The following is a 19,111-nucleotide window of genomic DNA, read 5'->3' as shown; positions in this document are numbered from 1 at the left end:
TTTGATAATTTTAACTGTGTAATAAAATATATTTGACCTTATTTTGCATCATTGGCCTTGGCCTTATTTTTGTATTGCACACATTGCCAGGCCACCAAGCCACCAGGCAATACATACTGCAATTTGCCTGCCTAGGATGTGCTCAGACATCAGTCAACTCAAAGGTAGCAACCCCAAACTCCCTTTATTTAGTTGCCCCATTCAAGACCCCTTGGATTTCATCAGCCCCCAGTTTCAAGAGGTGTGCAAGAGGGGAAAGGAAGGTGATTGTAAGCTGGTTTGATTCTTTCTTGAGTGGTAGAGAAAGTCAGCATATAAAAACAAACTCCTCCTCCTCCTCCTCCTCCTCCTCCTCCTCCTCCTCCTCCTCCTCCTCTTCTTCTTCTTCTTCTTCTTCTTCTTCTTCTTCTTCTTCTTCTTCTTCTTCTTCTTCTTCTTCTTCTTGGCACTCCTGGACACTACACTGAGGATCTCTGGTCTAAACTATGCCTAACATGTCTTTTTTTCTCATGTTCTGCTATTTAGTGGTAACAGAGGGGCTCTACATGATAGAGCAGGAACCACTGTAACAGAGCTTATGAATATGAGTCAAGAAGTTCCGTTCAGTTTAGCTATGAATGATATCCGCTATTACTTAGTTATACTTCCCAATCTGTATTATCAGTATATTAATCCAGAAGAATAGTACATTGTTGTTTAGCATCAGTGGTAGTAGTTATTAGTAGTAGTTCTAACAGCAACAGCAGTAATTCTTCTACTGTTACTCTTAAGAGTAGTAGTAGTAGCAGCAGCAGCAGCAGCGGTGGTGGCAGTGGTGGTGGTACTACTAGTAGTAGTGAATTATCACCACCATCATTCTGATACCAGGAGTTCACTGTAATATTTTTCAATAATGCTTCCAGAATGCCCTGTCTGAAGATACTCCATGTCTTTGGCACATATAAAGTCAGGGAACTAGAGACTCATTTTCAATATGAGTAAGTTTAGGGGAATAATTTTGAGGTTGTAAGACAATATCAAGCTTTTGTTTCCCTACAGCTCCCTTATGCTCACCCATCACTGAGTAATAAAATTCAGTTCCCCTTTTTTTACCAAATGGTTCCAAATGAAACAGTTCAGTTAGAAGGAATCGTGGGACTGATACGCTATTTCAAATGGACATGGATTGGCCTTGTTGTTTCAGATGATGACAACGGAGAAGTGTTTGCTCAAACCATTCCCCTCTTGCTCAGTAGGCATGGAATCTGTGTTGCCTTCACCGAGAAGGCCCCAGTAGTTGTGCTTGAATCCTATTATGAATCTACCAACAAAATATTACTTGTGGGAAACATTTTAGCAACATTATTTGCCACAAAAGCCAATGTGATTGTTGCATATGGAGACACTTATTCCATGCATGGTTTACCAATGATTTTATACACACAGCAAGTAGCGGCAAAGCAACATTTAACGAGGAGGGTTTGGATCACAACAGCCCAGTGGGACTTATCTTCAAGGATTGTTCAGAGAGACTGGAATGCCAGGTTTTTCCATGGCACCTTGTCTATAGCAGACCACAGAAATGATGTACCAGGATTTCACAGCTTCCTCCAGACATTTAAGCTTTACCAACACCCAACTATTTTGCTGCGGCAGTTCTGGCATACTGTATTTCACTGTAGAAGTCCAAATCTTAATAGCTCCATGCTACATTTAAAAAAATGTACAGGAGAGGAAAAGCTGGAGAGTCTTGATGAGGATGTGTTTGAAATGCGCATGTCTGGCCAGAGCTACAGCATTTACAATGCAGTCTATGCCTTTGCACATGCTTTGCATGCTTCTTACTCGTTCAGATGGCAAACAATGAGGAGAAACCTTAAGCTGGAGCTTCACAGAAAGCAGCCATGGGAGGTAATGTTTGACTTTTAATGTTTGAATTTTCCTTCTCAGCACTGTGCCAATGAGATGAATCACAGTACTGTTAACAAACATCAAAAACATACTGAATTTTTGGTATAGTTTACCTCTGTCTGTCTGTGTCTGTTTGTGGTTAGGCACACACTATTGCCCTTGGTCATTTCCCCTAGGATTTTTTTTGAAGTGTGAGTTTTTGTAGATCATTGTGGAGTTTCAGAAAATAAAATGTGTGCTCAATTTATATAATGTTAAGTATGTAGAGGAGAGCATTTGGTCAAAATTAGGGACATCTGTTGATCTGAAGTTCATGAAGAAAGCTTCCATGACAGAATGTGACTTCAAAATTGGGTCACACAGATCCTAGTTCAGCGCTGAATCCACTAAACAATGCTGGCTCACCATTACCAATAAAGCAGTAAATAAATCAGAATATTTCAAGCTCTTGGAATTCTGTGGCATCCATGGTTATATCTTGAGGAATGGCATTGGGTTCACAGGACTTCAGTTCAGCTTAGTCACTTGCTGTTGGGGTAGGCAACAGTAGTTTTATAGGTGTGTGGACACCAACTACAATTGTAGGGAAATTTAAGACTATGGGCATGCACTTCTGTAATCCTTGATTCAGGGATCCCTGGGAAAGCAACATAGATCCTGGGGGTATTTAAAACAATCCCTGGGTACACATTTCTATGACTGAAGCAATTCTGTACGTAAAAAAGCCCTCAGAAGGATTCAGGAAGATCCTCTACAATATCACATCATTATATGACATCAGAAAATTTTAACAGTTAGATTCTCTGGTGTGGTTTTCCATTGATCAGACTAAATTGGGGGCAGCCAGCCACATTTGGTCATTAAATTTGACCTAATGAAATGTGATCATTCTTTAAATTATACCTTTAAAATGTGTGCTGCCACATGACAATCCTTACAGGCTTGCAACTCTTTGCCCTGTTTTGTAGATTCTGAGGTTTTGTCTTCCCATTTAGCTCCACCCATTTTTGCAAAAACTGCATTTCAACAACAGTATTGGGGAGGAGGTGTATTTCAATGAAAACCAGGAATGGTCTACTGGATATGACATTGTAAACTGGGTCAATTTCCCCAATAAGTCCTTCATCCCCGTGAGAGTTGGAATGGTGAATTCTTGGACTTCCTCTGACCACAGGTTTACCATCAAGAGTGAGGCTGTCATATGGGCCAACAGATTCAACCAGGTGGGTCCCCCAGATTTTAACAACTTTGGACTTACTGTTCTCCTTTTCCTCCTCCTCCATCACCACCACCCCCGCCACCACCACCACCATCATCATCAAAGATGATTTCATTATTTATCTTGGGATCTGGTGCCCACTGAGAATGATTAGGGCAGAGGATATCCAGCACGACTAAACTGCAAAATAGACACAAAAACAAACTACTTATTGTGACCGATTGTGCTGTTATCCATTGACAATATCCTCTCACAATATACAGCTAAGACCAATGAAACACACCCCACACTTCTCCATTCCTCACCACAGTGCCGCTGCAGCAACAGAAGAACAGAAAGGAAATGATTTGCATGAAGAAAAATAAAACAAAAACAACACCTCTTGCATTATTGGGAAAGTTTATCATACTGCCCTGGTTTCTATGCTCCTCCAGTGTCTACATTCTGTAAAATATTGAGACATGGTATACAGTGCTTTTTGTGATTGCTCCCTACCTGGGCATCATCAGAAGAAATGGTAAAGAAAAGGAAAATAGGCTTAGGAATCTCAAGACAATGCCATTTTGTATAATGAAACTCCATTTTGTATAATGAAACAGACAAATAAAATACAGAAAGTATGTGTGGAAAGCAGGGGGATATATGACATGTTCTTACCATGAAGTCATGAGAATTATTTCCTAAGAGCCTGGATCCAGCTATTTTTTCCTAGTGAGTTGATCACTATTGTTCCTGAGCTGAGATTTGGGGCCCAGTGGTTAAATCAGTGGATACTTTCTTTTAGTATATGTTAGCAAGTTAGTTGGCTTATCCAGATATGATGTGGGCAACCTGAAGGGCAGGCTCACTGGATGTCTTATATTACCTAAAAAAAAAAAAACCCTCTCTCTAAGAGAGAGGATAGGGTTGAGGATAGGATGTATAAAAATGATTCAACCAATTAATTGTGTATGTATGTGTGATGTGCTGTCATGGTTCTTCTGTCTTATGGCAACTCTATACATTAATGACCTCTAAGGTGTCCTAGCCCTGGCCTGGAAAGCTCGGGTTAGCCCAATCTCGTCAAATCTCAGAAGCTAAGCAGGGTTGGCCCTGGCTAGTATTTGAATGGGAGACCACCAAAGAATACTGGGGTTATGACATGGAGGCAGGCAATGGCAAACCACATCTGAATGTCTCTTGCCTTGAAAACCCTACAGGGTCATCATAGGTCAGCTGTGACTTGTTGGGGGGGGGGGAGAAGTACTATCAGCAGCCTGAATAGCCCTGACTAACTTCCTTTCATCAGGGCTTCAAAGGTAAACAGGGTTGGCCATGATTAGGACTTGGATGGGAAACCACCAAGGAAGTCCTCTGTTGCTACCCAGAAGCAGGCAATGGCAAACCACCTCTGTTTGTCTTTTGCCTTGAAAACCCTATGCTCTTAGCTTCACTGAAATACTCAGATCCCCTCACCATATTGAGGTGTGTATCCAAGAAAGTACAAGAATACCTTGTTCATTACCTTAAATTAAACCAGATTTCTTTGCATTATGACTAGACATTGCCTCGTTCCCTATGCACTGAGCAATGCCATCCTGGATACAGCAAAAAAATTCTTGAGGGAGAAAATTCATCTTGCTGCTATGATTGTTCCCAGTGCCCAGAAGGGACAATTTCAAACCAGACAGGTATGTGGTTTCCAGCTACCCAATATGTTTATATTGATCATAATAAAAGTATGTGTCGTCCATCTGTGGCAGGCATAGCTTCTCAGACAATAAAGTTAAGTGTCTCACAATTGGCCACCGGCTTCAGGATTATTGTGGGAGTTGCAGTGTCCAACTTGAAGGGAATTTGAACATCCTGGCCCATGCAATCTCTAGAAACACTCCCCCCACCCTTTGCTTTTTGTATTGGAAGCTTTGTTTGTCTCCGGCAGACATAACACATTCAAAACTAAACCTAGGAGCTTCAAAATTGTCCACTAGTTTCAGAATGATAACAGGAAGCAGAGCAAGTAAGCACACCTCTAGTAATGAACATTTGGGAAAAAGGAATGATTGAATCCAACTGCTACCTTCCTCTGTGAGAAGTCTCACTCCAACAGAAGGAGATAATGGAGGAGGATTCTGTTATTGGAGAAGACTTCTTCTTTGCAGTAAGAGTTTTTGTTTAGCAAAAGGAAGTCATCAGATCCAACCAGATGAGGCTTCAGTCTATTCTTGTTCATTTCTTTGGGGAACTTAAAAAACCCAAGAAAGTGGCAGGAAAAGTCATCTAAAATAATGTTTGTGTTTGGTTGCCAGAGCAAGTACATCTCAGAAGAAAGAATGTTATTCTGGCAGTATATAATTTCTCCATCATAATAAGGAAACTCCTTACTTAGTAAAAGTGATTCATTTATTTCAGGCTCAGAAGACCATCTAAGAATAATGTTACCTGGGTAAGGGAAATATTTGGCTCTGCAGTGTGAAGAGATGTGACAAAGATCACACCATCAATGCCAGTTTCTAAACTAGAATTTGCTAATTGAAGTGGCCTCAGTTTGCCTTGTGGCCATGCATGGTAGAGCCAGCATGTTTAACCCTTGAACTTTGTTTCAGTATTCAAAACCAGGTTCTTGGCTTTGTTATTATTTCCCTTTAAAATACTGGGAGAGGAGTAGGGCAGTCATTTCTGAACAAGGAAACCAAACTAGGTTGAATGGCCCTCTCCTTTTCACACAAGATCATAAGGCAAATTGAACCGACATCTGCATTTTTTAGATGGGCAGGGAAGCACCGTCATCATCCTGTCTGTGCTCTAATGCAGTAGATCAGCTCAGTAAGTGGCCATGAAGCCCATCACAGCTAGGTTGTGTTTCTTTTTTTTCTTTTTTTTCCCAACCACTCTCTTTTCCAGTCCCAGTTAGGTAGAATATTTATCAAGGATGCATTATTGGCAGAACTCTTTTCAAGCTGTATACATCTGCCATTCTTTTTTCTTTCAGATGCATATCAATGTATCATGTGCCCAGAAGATGAGCATCCAAACAAGAACCAAAACCGATGTATCCCTAAAGTCATAACTTTTCTTGCCTATGATGAACCATTAGGAATCAGTTTGGCTTCTGCTTCTCTCTCCTTTACCCTACTCACCACAGTGGTGCTTGGAACCTTTGTTAAATATGAAAGCACACCCATTGTAAGAGCAAACAACCGGGATCTTACCTACCTCCTCCTAGTTTCCTTCTTGCTTTGCTTCATTTGCACCTTTTTGTTCATCGGACAACCCAACAAGGTGACCTGCCTTCTCCGACAGGCTGCTTTTGGCAACGCATTTTCTTTTGTGCTTTCTTGTGTCTTGGCCAAAACCATCACGGTGGTTCTGGCGTTCATGGCCACAAGCCCAGGAAACACAATAAGGAAATGGTTGGGGAAACGTCTGGCCAATTACATTATCTTTGTTTGCTCTCTTATTCAAGTTGGCATCTGTACTATCTGGCTCAGTACGTCTCCACCATTTCCAGTGCTTGACAAGTTCTCACAGTCAGGACAAATCATAGTGGAATGCAATGAGGGCTCAGTCACCATGTTTTACATAGTCTTAGGTTACATGGGCTTTCAGGCCAGTGTCAGCTTCTTGGTGGCCTTCCTAGCCAGGAAGCTGCCTGATACTTTCAATGAAGCCAAGTTTATCACCTTCAGCATGTTAGTGTTCTGCAGTGTCTGGGTCTCCTTTGTTCCAACCTACCTGAGCACCAAAGGGAAATACATGGTGGCTGTAGAGATCTTCTCTATCTTGGCTTCCAGCGCTGGATTGCTGGGTTGTATATTTGCCCCTAAAATGTACATAATTGTGCTAAGGCCAGACATAAACACAAGAGACCAATTCTTTAAGAAGAAAAGATAACAATAACTTGGGGGCAGTGTTCTATGAGGATGCCCATTAACCATACTGAAGGCAGCAGTATGACATATCCCAGTTACGATATCCCATATTTGTGCAACTCTACAATTTCCACTGCTGCCAATGCGTATATCTTGGTACACTGTATGCAAAATAAGATATGTCATCATGTCATAGGTGCAGCCTTTCTGGGCAAAACAAAAAGATCTTGTCTCTGTGGTGCATGCTCTGGTAGCATCTAGATTAGTTTACTACAGTGCACTGTATGTGGGGCTGTCATTAGAATATCTGAAAGTTATACTTACAGTACTACAAGTGGGGAACCTGCAAGAACTTGAATGAGGAATCTCATTTCTCCCTCTCCCACTATTTTCTCTTTCCTTTTCCTGAAGGCCCCCATAGAATCTCCCTTTTCCCTGCTTTCTTAGGGTTGCCAGCTCCAGGTTCAGAAATTCCTAGGGATTAGGATGTGGAGCCTTGCAAGGGTGAGGTTTGGGGAGGGAGTGACATCAGCAAGGTATAATGTAATTAGGGTTGCCAGGTCCCTTTTCGCCACCGGCAGGAGGCTTTTGGGGTGGAGCTTGAAAAGGGCGGGGTTTGGAGAGGGGAGGGACTTCAATGCCACAGAGTCCAATTGCCAGAGCGGCCATTTTCTCCAGCGGAACTGATCTCTGTCGGCTGGAGATCAGTTGTAATAGCAGGAGATCGCCAGCTAGTACCTGGAGGTTGGTCACCCTGAATGCAATAGAATCCACCCTCCAAAGCAGCCATTTTCCCCAGGGGAACTGATAGTCTGTAATCTGGGCAACAGTTGCAATTCCAGGTGATCCCCAGCCCTCATGTGGAGGTTGGCAACCCTGGAGGAAATGGCTCTTTTGGAGGGTGGAGTCTATGCTATTATACCCGTCTGAGTTCTCCTGTCCTCAAACCCTACTCTCCCCAGGCCCTATCCCCAAATGTCCAGTTATTTCCTAACATGGAGCTGGCAACCCAAACTCCTTCCCACCCAAAGGCCAACCTACTTTTATCTGCCCCTCTGTCTTCAGCTTTCCCTCTCCCCCACCCTGGCAGCCTCTAGGAAAACTGTGGCCCAGTTGTGTGGTACCAGCCACTGAGCCAGTCCTATTTGCCTGGTAGTGAACCCTCCAGGCTCCAAGGCAGATCCATCAAAGGCACAGCAGTGGCCATTTTCACCACTTTATATTTAATGCAACTTTTGATAGGTGGCGATCAGATGACTGGCAAATTCCAGCAGCCAATAAGAAAGCCCCCCATCCCTGCTTGGCCCCCAACTGACAAGCTAGTCTATTGCCAAGAAAGGGGGTGACTGTGGCAGCTCAAGTCAGAATGTGCTGAGATGAGAGTAGGGCATGCATATAAGTGCATTTTCCTGCAAAGAACGTTGCTATCTGATAGGGCAAATGCTCTGAGTCTTCCTAAACTATCACCCTCAGCATCTTCTTTTTATGGAAGGTAAGTACAAACAACAGCTTCCACACCATGGCATGATAGGACTGAGCTTATGAATGTTTTAACCATCAAAATGAATTAAATGCAAATATACCACAAAGATCATGTCCTAGGTCAAGTGTGTCCTGAATGAATAAAGGGGGGGGGGGGAGTATGAATTTCACAGTGATTTGAAATGGAATATTTATTTATTTTCATAGATATTTACAGCCTACTTTTCTCCCCAATGGAGACCCACCTTGGCTTACAACATCATTTACTTTCCCTCCATTCTATCCTCACAACAACAATTATGTGAAGTAAATAAAGCTGACAATAGAATTGTCAAACTCCAGTTGGAGCTTGGCATTTTTCGATTTCCAGTCACATACTCTCAGCTTAACCTTACAGGGCTCTTGAGAAGATAAAATGGAGGAGAGGAGAATGATATACGTCCCTTTTAGGGAGAAAAGTGGGGCATAAATAATAATAATAATAATAATAATAATAATAATAATAATAATAATAATAATAATAATAATAATAATAATAATAATAATAATAGGTCAATTTCCCTGGAGGAAATGGCAGGCTTGGAAGTGGGCTTTATGGCATTCCATCCATGGTGAGCGCCCTATCTTTCCCAAACTCCACTCTCAGAAGGCACTGCCCCTAAATCTCCAGGAATTTCCCAAGCAACCCTAGCTGAGACAGTGACTAGCCCCAGTTCACCCAGCAAGCTTCCATGTCAGAGTGAGATTTAAATCTGGGTCTCCTAGATCCTAGTCCAAATGAACGCACCTGTATTGCATTAATCTCTTGTTCACACTCACACAATCTTGGATTTTCCTAAGGCTGGTTAAGGGAATGAAGACCTATAGCTCACCAAGGATTCAGTCTCATGGGTAGCTTTGGGAGTTATTAAAATGCCCTGATTCCAGCCCTGGCTCAGACTCCTGTGAAAGAGCCAAAGAAGCCACCAACGTTTATTTCTGAGGTAGGAAAGACTTCAGCATGCATAAATTGATCCCCCGCTTCCTCTAGATTAGATTAAAAACAATATGGACAATTTTCTTTCAATGTTAATTTTCAAATTAATAGTCACACGTTTCCATCTCTTTCGAATCGACTGCTCAAAGCATGCCCAAGAAGAAACCATGGAAAACAACACCTCCGTGAAGACTTTTATTTTATTGGGCTTCTCTGAAACCCCGCATTTGCAAATCCTCTTCTTTGTCATCTTCCTGTGCATTTACGTTGCCACAATCCTTGGCAACCTCGTCATTATTGTCATCATTAATGTTGACTCAGCCCTCTCCACTCCCATGTACTTTTTCCTCAGAAACTTGTCTTTCTTAGAGATCTGCTACACCTCTGTCACTATCCCCAAGCTGCTGGATAATATCCTCGCTCTGGACAAAAGCATCTCCTTGCGTGCCTGTGCCACTCAAATGTATTTCTTCCTCTTCTTTGGTGCCACCGAGTGCTGCCTCCTAGCCTTTATGGCCTACGACCGTTATGTCGCTATATGCAATCCACTGCGTTACCCGGTCATCATGAGAAAGAGAGTGTGCATTCAGCTGGCCGCCCTCTCGTGGGTCTGTGGCAGTTTAGTGGCTGCAGGCCATACCACCTTCATTTTCACCCTTCCCTTCTGCGATTCCAATGTCATCAACCATTTCTTCTGTGAAATCCAACCTGTGTTAAAGCTGGTGTGTGGGGACACGTATTGGAACGAGATCCAAATAATTACGGCAGCTGCCTTTGTTATCCTCATGCCCTTCATGCTGATCCTATTGTCCTATTCCCACATCATAGCTACCATTTTAAGGATGAAATCAGCCAAAAGCCGACAGAAGGCTTTCTCCACTTGCTCCTCACACCTTGTTGTGGTCTCATTATTCTATGGCACAGCCATTTTCATATACATACGCCCCAAATCCAGTTACTCTCTGAATGTGGACAAACTCCTCTCTCTTTTCTATTCAGTTATTACGCCAATATTGAACCCCATTATCTACAGTCTGAGGAACAAGGACGTAAAGGGAGCTCTTGGGAAAACAGTGTTAAAGTTAATGTCTTTAAAATGATAAATATTTAAGAAAGAGGAACCTCTGTGAAATCCATCCAGTTAAACTCAACAGAAGTGACTGTAAAATAATGGTTATATTTTATCAGAGTAAATGCTGAAGCTGATTTTTTTCTGTTTCATTTTTCATTGTGAGTTTCTTGATGAAGGGGGGGGGAGTCAGGTAACAATTGGCCAAGGAATGGTCTTGAGGCACATGACACACTTTTTTTGGTGAAGTTAATCCAATTTTTCTTTGTATAGTGCCAGTCTGAGACCATCTGGGTGCCACAGGGAAGTTATCATGAACTGTTCAGAAAAAGAGTAGTGTGGAAATGTAATCCATATGTCAATAAACATTGTATATTTCTGCCCACTAGCAGTACCATAAAATGTTGCTTTCCCATTCCTGACAACACTTTATATATCCAAAATATTGTACAATTTAATTTTATTCCTATAATCTCATGCACCCTTTCATTATTATGTTAGCCTTGGCAAACTGAGGGATACATTTCCAAGGAATTCTTAAAAACAAAAGCTCTGTCATTTAAACAAATATGTTTGATATTTTTGGACATGATCTCCCCCTCCCCTTAAACCTTTCAACAATATCAAATATGAATGTGTATCTGCGTATGCATTATCATGCTGTTGAAGGAAAGCTGTGGCGAACTCAAATGAGCAGACATGGGGTGATACGTAAAACTGGAACCAAGACCTTGCAACTGCTTGTTGAGGTGACTAGTACTCAAAAGGGACTGTTGTAAGGTCAGCTGCAATGGGATTCTTTTATAGGCAATCATAGAATTGGGTGCTTAATAATGAATATATGAAGCTGCCCTATACAGAGACAGACCACTGGTTCATTTAGCCCAGTACAGACTGCTCTGACCAGGTCTAACTGAGATCCTTCCAACTGGAAGTACCAGGTGAGGCCTTCGACATGTGAAATATGTGGTCTACAACTATCATGCCAAATCTATTCATTCTTTGAATGGGGAAAAAAAGGATAATTGTAAAAGTTTCAGTGTTTGTGCTGCTTAATTTCCACTCTCTCTTGTTTTATCATTCAGCCTTTTATTTGATCTCCATCTTTGAAGATGATTGCTCACTATTTCCTGTACCCCTGTATTCCTTCAGAACCTGTTGGGATCACTGTTAAAAATATATATACAGAAGAATCTCACTTATACTTTCCACGTTTGAACTGCTTTCCCCCATACACCGGAGATCTGCTGTTTCCCCGCACCATGAATATATAGACCAATGTTGATTTTTTTAAAAAATGTTTCTTTTCTGTTTTTCATGTTGCTTGCAAGTTGTTCATTATGTGTTGTTTTCAGAATGTATGCGCTGGCTTTGTTTTCAGATTTAATGTGATATAATGAGTGAAATGGGTGAGAACCAGCCACTTTTCCCTGATAAAAAAATCAGGAGGGCACACCCAAAAGGGTTATGCTAGTGGCTAGTCTGATCTCATCAGATCTCAGAAGCTAAGCAGGGTCAGTCCTGGTTAGCACTTTGATGGGAGACCACCAAGGAATACCAGGCTCACCATGCAGAAGAAGGCAATAGCAAACCACCTCTGTTAGTCTCTTGTCTTGAAAACCCGATGGGGTCACCATAAGTTGTCTGTGACTTTACACACACACACAGTAATCATGGGGCTGGTGCTCCACAAAACCCAGGTGGAATGGGAGATCCAGTAGGGAGAACTAGATGAGATTAAGAGGAAAAGCTGGCAGGATCCCATTTAATATGATTAAATATGATGCCACTCTTAACTACTATACCACGTTCTCTCTCTCTCTCTCTCTCTCTCTCTCTCTCTCTCTCTCTCTCTCTCTCTCTCTCTCTTACACACACACACACACACACACACACACCTAATAATTTTGGCTCACAGTATTAAAATAGAGCAATAAAAAGACACCAGTGTCACTTAGTAATAACATTAGACAGTCCTTATTTTTTCCGCATATGTGATTCATCACAGTAATCACCTGTCAGAATTATTTTTGCCCTATTGGAGGTGAGGAACCAAGGTTGAAAAGGAGGGGCTTGTCTAAGACTGCTTAGTATGTTTGTGGATGAGATCTGAACTTACAATCTCATGGGATCACTGTTTATTCGATTAGTCCCTGTGCTATCCCGATGATAATCGCTGAGTCCATCACCTGGAATATTTGAAGGGATAAAGCACCCCTTAGCCTGAAAGAAAGAGGAATTATCAAGGGAACATTTTCTTTCTGAACCTCCTGGATGCCATGTGCATACTGTGAGAAGCTGCCCTTAAGAGATTGCTTCTTTGCTGTCCTGGGAGCCCTGGCAAATAGTCAACTTCATCTCACCCTAGTGCCGGCCCTGCTTCATACAGCAGCACACTCTCCTCTGGGATTACACACCCAATTTGCTCTATTGAGCAATTTATTTTCCTCAACTTTTTCCATGTCAATGTGTACACTCACTTGAGGCTAATTCCATCAAAACCCAAGAGACACACAGTCATCTCAGAGATTCTGCTACTCCTTTCAAATGGCGTTGGAGCCCTTGCTTACTTTCTTGAAGAAACTGGAGGATGTGGAACAAAACAAAGATTTAAAGACCAACCAACCCTGTCCTCTATTTTATAATATTGTGTCTTATGAAATAAAGAAGAGGTTTTTTATTAATTGTGTAACTTTTTTTAACAAACGTAATTTTATTTTAACCCCCTTATTGTCATTACTGGTGTTTTTACAACATATGCAAAGGATAAAAATAAAACCAGATACCCTCCAAGTGCCATTTTGATTTCGGCCCATAAGGTAAGCCTGTTCAATTTTACTATGTAGAGAATAAAACACGGTGTTGACATTTTGCTGTCATGGTCCTTTTTCTTTTTTAATGCACTTCAAGAAATGAAAGCTAATCTTAACCATATTGAGTATGACCCAGTCAACTTTTTGGAGCAATGTTGCCTCTTTATCCTCTTTATTTCAGCCCCCGTCACACATTGCATTGGCCCATGTAGGTCCCAGGATCCCTGTCATAGTCTTTTGGATGGTCAAAGGGAAGCCCTCATCTCTTTTTCAATAGCAGAGAAACTGGTTGGATTTCATCTTGTAAATAGTTTGGATTAGAGTACCCCCCTCCCCATTCATCACCCCTTATTACCTTCCTTGCTGCATCCCCCATCCATGCAGACCTAACTAGCCTTGATAGCCTGGGACATACAGGAATGGCCCTATTATGTAGTACATGGTATAAAAACCTATATGTGTAGATGTATCTGTGTAGCAGTAGTTCTCAAATGTAGTAGTCTTCAGGCAGGGATATTACAAAAGTCCTGCTTATTATGGTGGAAGGTATCTCGGAAAGAAGTGGGAAATCAAATTTTACTCCACAATTGCATATCTAGATATAGGAAGCTTTCTGGAAAAGGGAATGGGTCTTATAATTTTTAGTAAAATATTTCACTAGAGGAAAAACTTCCATGTTTAGTTAATATTTCACACAAGGTGATTTTTTTTTATCAAAACAGGGATCCTCAGGTCATGTCAATCCCCACCAAGCAGGCTGCCAGAGTGATGTAGTGGTTAACAGCGGTGGACTCTAATCTAGAGAACCGGGTTGGTTTCCTCACTCCTCCACATGAAGCCAGCTGGGTGACCTTGGGCTAATCACAGTTCTCTTGGAGTTCTCTCAGCCACACCTACCTCACCGGGTGTCTGTTGTGGGGAGAGGAAGGGAAGGAGATTGTAAGCTGGTTTGATTCTTCTTTAAAAGGTAGAGAAAATTGGCATCTAAAAACCAGCTCTTCTTCAAGAGAAATTTCACTAAGGACTAAACTACAGGTTTCATTTTTGGGCGAGTTTGTTTGGGGTTCCCTGGACCTGACATTCTTTCCCTTCAGTCATGCTTCAGCTGTGGAGAAAGACATTTTTAAAGGCCGCAGGAGCTCTATTCAGCTCGGTACTCCAGCGTGAGGGGAGGATAGGCATTTTCCCAAGCTAAAACAGCCCCAGCAGGAAGTCGTTTGCATACTCTATATTGAGTTCTAAAGTGATATAAGGAAAGAAGGTGGGGTCTGGAGAACCCACAACCCACCTTGCCAAAATGTAGCATGTAGTTTAGCCCTAATATTTTTGGAACTGATCTTATCACTGCCTTCTACTAAGTTAGAAGGAGGAAGGAGTCTTTTTTTTTTTTTTTGAGAAAGGGGCCTGTTTAATACCAAAAGATAGCATTAATGTTTGGATCCAGTGAACTTTTCCATTAGAGAAAAAGTGAGGAGGAAGTCCTCTTTGAAGAAGTAGAAGAAGAAGAACAGCAGCAGCAACAACAACAAGAAGAGTTCATTTTTATATGCCAACTTTCTCTACCACTTAAGGGAGACTCAAGCTGGCTTTCAATAACCTTCCCTTCCCCTCCCTGCAACAGACACCCTGTGAGGTAGGTGGGCCTGAGAGAGCTCTAACAGAGCTGTAACTTGCCCAAGGTCACCCAGCTGGCTTCGTGTGTAGGCGTGGGGACACAAATCCAGTTCACCAGATTAGCCTCCGCCACTCATGTGGAGGAGTGGGGAATCCAACCCGGTTCTCCAGATGAGACTCCACTGCTCTTAACCACTACACCACGTTGCCACATAAGACGATATGCTGGGGATCGAAGGACCTGCCTGGACAAAAGCCACGTGTGACGGGACTGTGATGAGGAGGGTAATTGGGTGAGACTGAGCAGAAAAGCTGGTTGGATCCAAGCCTAACATTCACCAAATAAACAAATACATTAACACAAGGGGGTGTCATATGATCCAACCCTCTGTTTACCATTCTACATTTTGTAGCTCTTTCCACTGTGGAGAACCATTCAAATTTGACTTAAATTTCATTCACAATTTTAGGGGAATTTGAACTGTGTGTGAGTGTAAAGTGCCGTCAAGTCGCAGCTGACTTATGGCGACCACATTTTTGGGGTTTTCATAGCAAGAGACTATCAGAGGTCGTTTGCCAGTGCCTTCCTCTGCCCAGCAACCCTGGTATTCATTGGTGGTCTCCCATCCAAATACTAACCAGGGCTGACCCTGCTTAGCTTCTGAGATCTGACGAGATCAGGCTAGCCTGGGCCATCCAGGTCAGGGCTGAATTTGAACTACTCTGGGGTAAATAGTTCTTTTATGCTTTTTGCTTTATTTTTATACTTCAGACCTCTACAACTGGGTCCAAGGGTTCTTTCCACTGAGAAAATTTGTTAGGGTCCCTCTCTTGGAGGAAAGAGCCTTTCCTCCCATGACAGAAGCCTTTTACCAGTAGAATTTTCTATACGAAGCAAACAAGAATAACTGAATCCATATTTCTGTTTTTTTCCCCTTGCTGTGCATGGAATTTGTTCTTTGATAGGAGAAGGGGGGGGCAAGAGAAAAGTGCTAATTTAATTGCATTTTCATATACTTATTTACTGAGGATTGGACTAGATGGCTTGTATGGCTCCTCCCAAAAAACAGTTACTAAAATGCTGTATCCTACCTCTTATAGATGCTGGAAAAGTTGCTTGAAGAACAGAGGAACCGTACCACAGTGACAAAGTTTATTATTCTGGGCTTCCCTAATACTAGGAAAGTAGAAATCTCTCTCTTTGGTCTCTTCCTGGCTATGTACCTTCTTACAGTGATAGGCAACATAATCATAATCATCACAGTTAAGACTGACAGCCACCTTCAAACTCCCATGTACTTCTTTTTAGGGAATCTATCACTGCTGGATATGGGTTATGTATCTTCCACTGTCCCCAAACTGTTGTCCATCCTGTTAACAAATGTGCACACCATTAGCTTTGCTGGGTGCATGTTGCAATCTTACTGCTTCTTCTTCCTGGGGTCAGCTGAATGCTTCCTGCTTGCAGTCATGGCTTACGACCGGTATTTTGCCATATGTTACCCTCTGAGATATTCGACGATCATGAATAAAAGAGTGTGCGTGCTTCTTGTGATTGGTTGCTGGGCAGGGGGCTGCCTGTCCCCTTTCGTAGCTGCCATTGTGGTGGTGAACTTACCCTTTTGTGGACCCAATGTAATCAACCATTTCTTTTGTGACATCCCCCCTCTATTACGTTTGGCTTGCATAGACACATCTCTTACCCAGAAGATTGTATTCCTGCTTTCTGCTTTGGTGATTCTGAGCACATTCCTGTCCACTGTGGTCTCCTACATCTACATCACCATAACCATCCTGAAAATACCATCCTCTCATGGACGTCAAAAAGCTTTCTCCACCTGCGCCTCCCATCTGACAGTTGTCTCTCTATACTATGGGACAGTGATTTTTATGTATGTAAGTCCAACCACCCGCTCTTCCTTTAACATGAACAAAATCATAGCTGTGGTATACAGTGTTGTCACACCGATGCTCAACCCAATGATCTACAGTTTAAGGAACCAGGATATGAAAACCGCCTTGAAAAAAATAATTCTGAAATTGAATGTTACTAGAAAGGAACTTGAGATGTCAAAGAAATTCTATCTGTGATAACATTCAGTCTCAGGTTTTCTATAGATGTGTCATTCAGCCACGGTTCTTCGTAATCTGTGTATTCCTCCAGAATGGAATCAGGTTTGTCAGTGAGAAAATGAGTTTCCCTGAATACAATGAGTCTACCACAACTGATTTTCTATGTAATGTAAAACTGCAAGGAAATGTAAGACATGTCCTAGAGAGAGTGCCCTGTAACCTACTCCTCTGCTAAGAGAAGTCTAAGGCCTTCCTCCAGCCTAAGGAGACTTACTCCACCTTAGACATGATGGGTAGTAGTGTTTGTCTGTCTGTAACATTAGAAAAGAGCAAGAGTCCAGTAGTACTTTAAATGATTTGATTTTGATTGTGCGAATCTGTACGAGATGTCTTTTGAACTATGCCTATTAAAGGTTAATGAGTATGAGCATCTTAAAGACTAACAAAATTTCTGGCAGGGTATGAGCTTTTGTGAGTCACAGCTCACTTTTTCTCGGTATCTGAAGAAGTGAGCAGTGACTCATGAAATCTCATACCCTGCCAGAAATGTTGTTAGCCTTTAAGGTGCTACTGGACTCTTGCACTTTTCTATTACTCCACCTTAAAGGCTCTTCTTCTGATGGGAGAGCTGCTTAAGTTGTAGAAAAGGTCCATGGGCTGGAGGATGGTCCTCTAACTTAAAGAAGGATACAGACAAACAATCTTAGCTCTTAGAGAGTAATGATAAAGGTTTGCCTTGACCTGGATAGTCCAGGCTAGTCTTCTCTTGTCAGATTTTGGGAAATAAGCAAGTTCAACCCTGGTTAGTACTTGGATGAGATACCATAAATACAGCTAACTATATATAAAGACCTTTCATAATGGGTCACATCCCCTCCCCTCCCCAATTTGTGTGGTAGATGCAAACATTATATGGGGCAGTTTGAGATCGGGCAATTAAGGGTACCTTTGTTTTCTTTGTAGTTTTATAGGTAGATTAAAAAATGGACAAAAAGCTAATTGTTACTTCAATGTGAATATTTTGAAACTGAGCCAGCATTTGCAATATGACACTCAGCTTTAGAGCTGCCAAAAATTTTAGCCACTGCTTTGAAAGGGTCGAATGTTGGTGGGGGGGGATTCTCAGTTTCTATCGTAAGGAGCAAGTTTATACATGGATTTTATTTCCTGCTATTAGCCGTGCTCTTATCATTAACAGTTGCAAATGGTAGATTCAAGTGACACACATGTTAAAAAATGAAATGCACTGCAAAGAGCAGCATAATTAATAACACTATACTTTTTATGTACCACTGTAGTGTGGAAGACTGGGAGGGAAAGTGGCACCTCAGGAGCTAAGCAGGGTCACTACTTGGAAGGAAGACAGCCAAGGATGACTCTGCCAAGGAAGGCAATGGCAAACCATCTTTGCTTCTCACTTGCCTGGAAAGCCCCTTGCCGGGGTCGCCATAAATTAGCTGCGACTTGTGGCACTTTACATACACACACACTTCGGAAGACCCAGTTCAATCCAGCTTAACTGTCCCTCCGCCAGATCCTCATAATATATTAGTGAGCAGATCGAATCTTTAAGAAATGAAGGGCTGGATGCAACAAGCATTTCCACAGGTGAGAAAGGGAAGGGGGTTTCCCTTTGACCACCCCAAAAAAGCCAGGGATTGTGAGACCTCCATAGACAAAAACTATGAAGGATGGGGAGTGTAGTAAAGGGAATTGAGTGGGGTTGACTCAAAAAGATGACTGCGTCACATTATACATATGTACATTCAGTTCAGGTACCTTTATTGGTATAACAAACATTTTGCTAAATACAATAAAACACATAGAAAAGCTGCTATAAGGCAGAACGGATTGCAGTCATACCAACAAGAAAGTTAGCCACGGTTTCAATAAGATTAGGGTCCTGATTGTTAAGAAGAGTGAGAATAATTAAATAGTTGGAAAATTTCTCAATCTGAGTCAAGATAGGATTTAAAAATTTAAAACGTAACGTTTGCTAGAAGGGGCACCAGAAGAAAACATGCTGGATAGTTTCAACCTCTTCATTGGAGCAAGGGCACAATCTGTCAGAAAGGGGAACACCAAGATAACGACCAGTTAATAGAGCTGACAGTAATACATTAA

At 41.9% G+C, this 19,111-nt stretch overlaps 3 protein-coding genes across 3 annotated transcripts; all 3 read left to right on the top strand.

Annotated features, from left to right (window-relative positions):
• The first annotated feature begins 1,095 nt into the window (after positions 1–1,095).
• LOC130490748 (vomeronasal type-2 receptor 26-like) lies at positions 1,096–6,982 on the top strand. The gene is made up of 4 exons (XM_056864555.1): positions 1,096–1,890; positions 2,886–3,113; positions 4,650–4,779; positions 6,081–6,982. The coding sequence occupies exons 1-4, from the start codon at positions 1,096–1,098 to the stop codon at positions 6,980–6,982; spliced, it is 2,055 nt and encodes a 684-aa protein (XP_056720533.1).
• A 2,600-nt stretch (positions 6,983–9,582) lies between these two features.
• On the top strand, positions 9,583–10,518 carry LOC130489989 (olfactory receptor 10C1-like). Its single transcript, XM_056863778.1, has one exon. The coding sequence runs from the start codon at positions 9,586–9,588 to the stop codon at positions 10,516–10,518; it is 933 nt and encodes a 310-aa protein (XP_056719756.1). The 5' UTR covers positions 9,583–9,585.
• Positions 10,519–16,042: 5,524 nt separating this feature from the next.
• LOC130490747 (olfactory receptor 6M1-like) lies at positions 16,043–17,005 on the top strand. The gene has a single exon (XM_056864554.1). It carries the CDS (start codon positions 16,133–16,135, stop codon positions 17,003–17,005), a length of 873 nt encoding a protein of 290 aa, XP_056720532.1. The 5' UTR covers positions 16,043–16,132.
• Positions 17,006–19,111: the final 2,106 nt, after the last annotated feature.

This window comes from Euleptes europaea, chromosome 18 (assembly GCF_029931775.1).
Source record: "Euleptes europaea isolate rEulEur1 chromosome 18, rEulEur1.hap1, whole genome shotgun sequence".
Taxonomy (NCBI): domain Eukaryota; kingdom Metazoa; phylum Chordata; class Lepidosauria; order Squamata; family Sphaerodactylidae; genus Euleptes; species Euleptes europaea.
Note: the sequence above shows the minus strand (reverse complement) of the source record. Positions and strands in the feature narration are given on the sequence as shown.